Source organism: Cyprinodon variegatus, unplaced genomic scaffold, assembly GCF_000732505.1.
Source record: "Cyprinodon variegatus isolate N-32 unplaced genomic scaffold, C_variegatus-1.0 Scaffold250, whole genome shotgun sequence".
Classification (NCBI taxonomy): domain Eukaryota; kingdom Metazoa; phylum Chordata; class Actinopteri; order Cyprinodontiformes; family Cyprinodontidae; genus Cyprinodon; species Cyprinodon variegatus.
The window spans coordinates 428,119-431,846 of NW_015150703.1; the positions used below are offsets into that span (position 1 = coordinate 428,119).

Sequence of the window (3,728 nt, forward strand, 5' to 3'; positions counted from 1 at the left end):
AAAAAATAATTTCTCTTAAAGCACACTAAATAACCATGAATATTGCTCCTAATGTTTTACTGCTTAACTTTATAAATGTCGCCCCATACTAAAATAGACATTTTGCTAATAGAATAAGGCAATTTACTCTCTTTCCAGTAAGAAAACACAACTGCATTGTTTTATTTCAGGTGCATAATAACTAATTATCTTATTTTAAGAGTTAAAATACTCATTCCATTGGCAAATAATCTTATTTACCTGCTCAAATTAGGGATAAATAAACTTAATTTAAGACATTTTTTTTTTTTTTCCAGTGCATCTTGCTCTTAAAGGCTAAAATAAGTGTTGAATAATTAATACAGCGGCGTTTATGCATGAAGGGAATCACTGGCAATGTTCTGATAGTTCGCTGAGCTAACACTTAAACCAAAGCAGCACCAACACTCCTCCTCTGTACTCAGTCCATCTCAAACAAAGAGTGTGCATATGGTTGCATAACCTACCTCCACCACTTTATTATACACTGTTAACACGTTGGTATAAAGAAGGAAGCCGGTGGAGGTGAAGTAACACTTGAATTACATGAATGTGTCATCATTTTCAGAGGGAGTTTAAAGTTTTTGGCAACATGTCTTTCCGTATGTATAGTTTACTGACTGGAAGGAGAATAAAAAGTGTTTTATCCTCCCACCTTTGCATGAGACCAAATATATTCTGCTTGTTCTGTTTAGGAGTTTTAACACATGGTGGATAAACAGGAAGGTTGTGCAATTATGGATGAAGAGTTGATGCCTTAAAATATGTTTTTTCATCCTTGAAAGCAGGAAGAAAAACTGTTTAACACTAAAATAAAACCACAAAAAAAAGAGAACATTTAAAAAAGAAAGGAACATGTTATTCTCTGTTTTCTTTAGGTCACTTTTTAAAAATTCTCATGTCCTTTGTTCTTTTTGATTTCTTCTTAGACTTTCTGCATTTATCCTTTTTTATTATGTGCCTTTCCATTTCCATTACTCCCGAGTTCCTGTGATTTTCTTTAATTGGCCCATTTTGCCTCACTTCCTTCTGTCAGGGTCTAATCTGATTCTTTCCTTTCAGTCTTTTTTCTTTGTTCTAACATCTTCCTTGTTAATTTAATTCCTATAATTTACTTTAGTTTTCATCCTTCCTTACCTCCATTTCTACTCATTTCTCATCTCTAATTCTTGTCTTCTTTCCTTATAATTCACATTAGCACCACTACCTTTATATGTTCCATAACTTTTCCTAATATAACTTAGCTCCTGTCTATAATGTTTCTTTGAGTCATGCTGTTTTATTTCCCACATTATTTTTCCTTGTCTTTTCTTCATACTCTTTGGTCTTACTGCTGAGCGTACCTGAGAGTTTTGCGGACCATATCCTCGTCGGTGATGCCGTAGTACGTCAGCGTCTCGCTCCAGACGGGGTTGAGTGTGTTGTGCAGAGTCTTGGTTCTGAGTTTATTGGCCTGAAACACAAATCACATCCTTTACTTAATATCTACGTTTAAAAACGATTCCCTTTGCAGTTAAGCAGTGAAATGGAGCCATTTTTTGTTTACTTCTAGAAGACGTTCCAAGGGGACCTTAAATCATAGCTTACTGGTGTATACGTACAATATCTTGAAAAACTATCACACCCATGTTCAGAGTTAATAGCATATATATATATATATATATATATATATATATATATATATATATATATATATATATATATATATATTTTTTTTTTTTTTTTTTTCAACCCTGAGCCTGAAATATGTGTAAAATCAACAAAGCAAGTCAACTGTCCACCCATCCCTAATACATTTAAGCTGTTTTGTAAAAACTAATACTATGGATTCATTGCTACTTAGACCTCATGATGCACTGGCCGTACTAAACACATTTTTACTGCACCATGAATTAAATAAGTAATAATAATAATAATAAGATAGTGAATAAATAATAGTTATTAGTAGATAATAAATAATAGTTATTATGTGTTGGAAAATGTAGATTTCTTTTTTTTTCTCCATATATTTAGCTATGCTATTTATCCAGAGAAAAATGCTTTTACTCAGTTTGTTTCACCTGCAAGGCTGAGAAAATGTCTGAGTGAGGAGTGGTTGTATACAAAACATTATTATTCCCACAGCCAAATTCTCTCCCAAAGGTTGTTAAAGTTTTTGTACCGTAATTTGTTTTTACTCTGACGCAACCTTCACAGTTTTTCATTAACATAAGTAAGGGAGAAAAACTCTGTCTAGATCAGAACAGGGCTGATTACGGTTCCATAAGGGCTAATATGAACTGTTCTCTCTTTGCAAAGATATGAAAATAAAGTGCAGACTGAGTAAAATCGATATCTGTTTATTTAACTAGGGTGAATATTTTAATAGTTTTTTCCCACTACAATTATTAAACTTTTTATATATATATATATATATATATATATATATATATATATATCAAATGGGTTGTCCAAAAAGGCTGTTGGTTGATAATGTTTTTTGTGATATGATTTTTTTTTTTTTTGTTCGAAAAAAGTAAAAAAAAGTTTAAAAAAAAATCCACTGGACTTTGTTTCCAAGTTTGAAGACGTTTCTCTTCCATCCTGGAAGTTTTTTTAATTCAAAATGTCAGAAATACCGTTGAGGTTTTATCCAGCAGCCTAACAAAAGCCTTGTTTTTGTTTAGTAAACATGCAAACTGAAACGGACAAACGGGTCCACATTTTTTTGAGTTCAATTTTATGTGTACAAAATATTACATCCAGATATGGCTCCTCTGTTAATTGACATCAAAAAGTAAAAGGTTTGTCACATGATGGTGTACCCTCTTGCTGCCAGCTTTAAGTAGAGTTCAGTATTATTTTCCTCCTTATTTGAAGTGTTTGTTTTTTTGGGCCAGAAATTCTAACCATGTAGGTTAGATGTGTTCCAAAAAGTAAATAATCAATCCACTGGACTTTGCTTCCAGGTTTGAAGACGTTTCTCTTCCCATCCAGGAAGCTTTTTCAATTCAAAATGTCCAAAATAGCAGTGAGTTCAAAGTTTTATACAGTAGCCCAATAAAGCCTAGTTTTTGTTTAGAAACATGAAAATTGAAACGGATGAACGGGTCCACTCCTTTGGAATGGGGGTCATGTAGATTCCAAAACTATGTACTAAACATTTTAAGTGCAAATATGTTTACCTCTTAGGCCACTGAAATGCAAGGCATAAATAAAGAGTGAAAGGCACTTCAGTTTGATGAAGTGAGGGTTTTTGGGGAAAGAGAGGGCTGAGCCAAAAGGCAAAGCTCTAGATTTACCTGTGGATCTACGTTTCAACACTATGGATCTATGACCCTATCATCTATGTTTATGAGCTTTGGGTCACAAAAGAACGAGATCCAGGATACAAGCGGCTGGATAAGTTTTCTCCGTAGTGTGTCTGGGCTCTATAGGTTGAGAAGCTCCGTCATCCGGGGAGGACTCAGAGTAGAGCCGCTGCTCCTCCTCATCGAGAGGAGCCAGTTGAGGTGGCTCGGGCATCTGGTTAGGATGCCTCCTGGAGGTCTCCCTGGTGAGGTGTTCCAGGCACGTCCCACCAGGGGGATGCCCAGGGGGAGACCCAGAACACGCTGGAGGGACTATGTTTCTCTGCTGGCCTGGGAGCACCTTGGGGTTTCCTGGGGGAGCTGGAGCAAGTAGCTGGAGAGCGGGACGGATGGATGGATGGATGATGGATGGATGGATGA

General features: G+C 35.5%; 1 protein-coding gene across 1 annotated transcript in view; it reads right to left on the bottom strand.

The window, feature by feature from the left end:
- Positions 1–3,728, bottom strand: part of doc2b (double C2-like domains, beta) — a 281,581-nt gene that overhangs the window by 67,764 nt on the left and 210,089 nt on the right. The window contains exon 4 of the mRNA XM_015382151.1: positions 1,362–1,471. Within this exon, the coding sequence (XP_015237637.1) occupies positions 1,362–1,471 (110 nt within the window). The remainder of the gene's footprint in view (positions 1–1,361; positions 1,472–3,728) is intronic.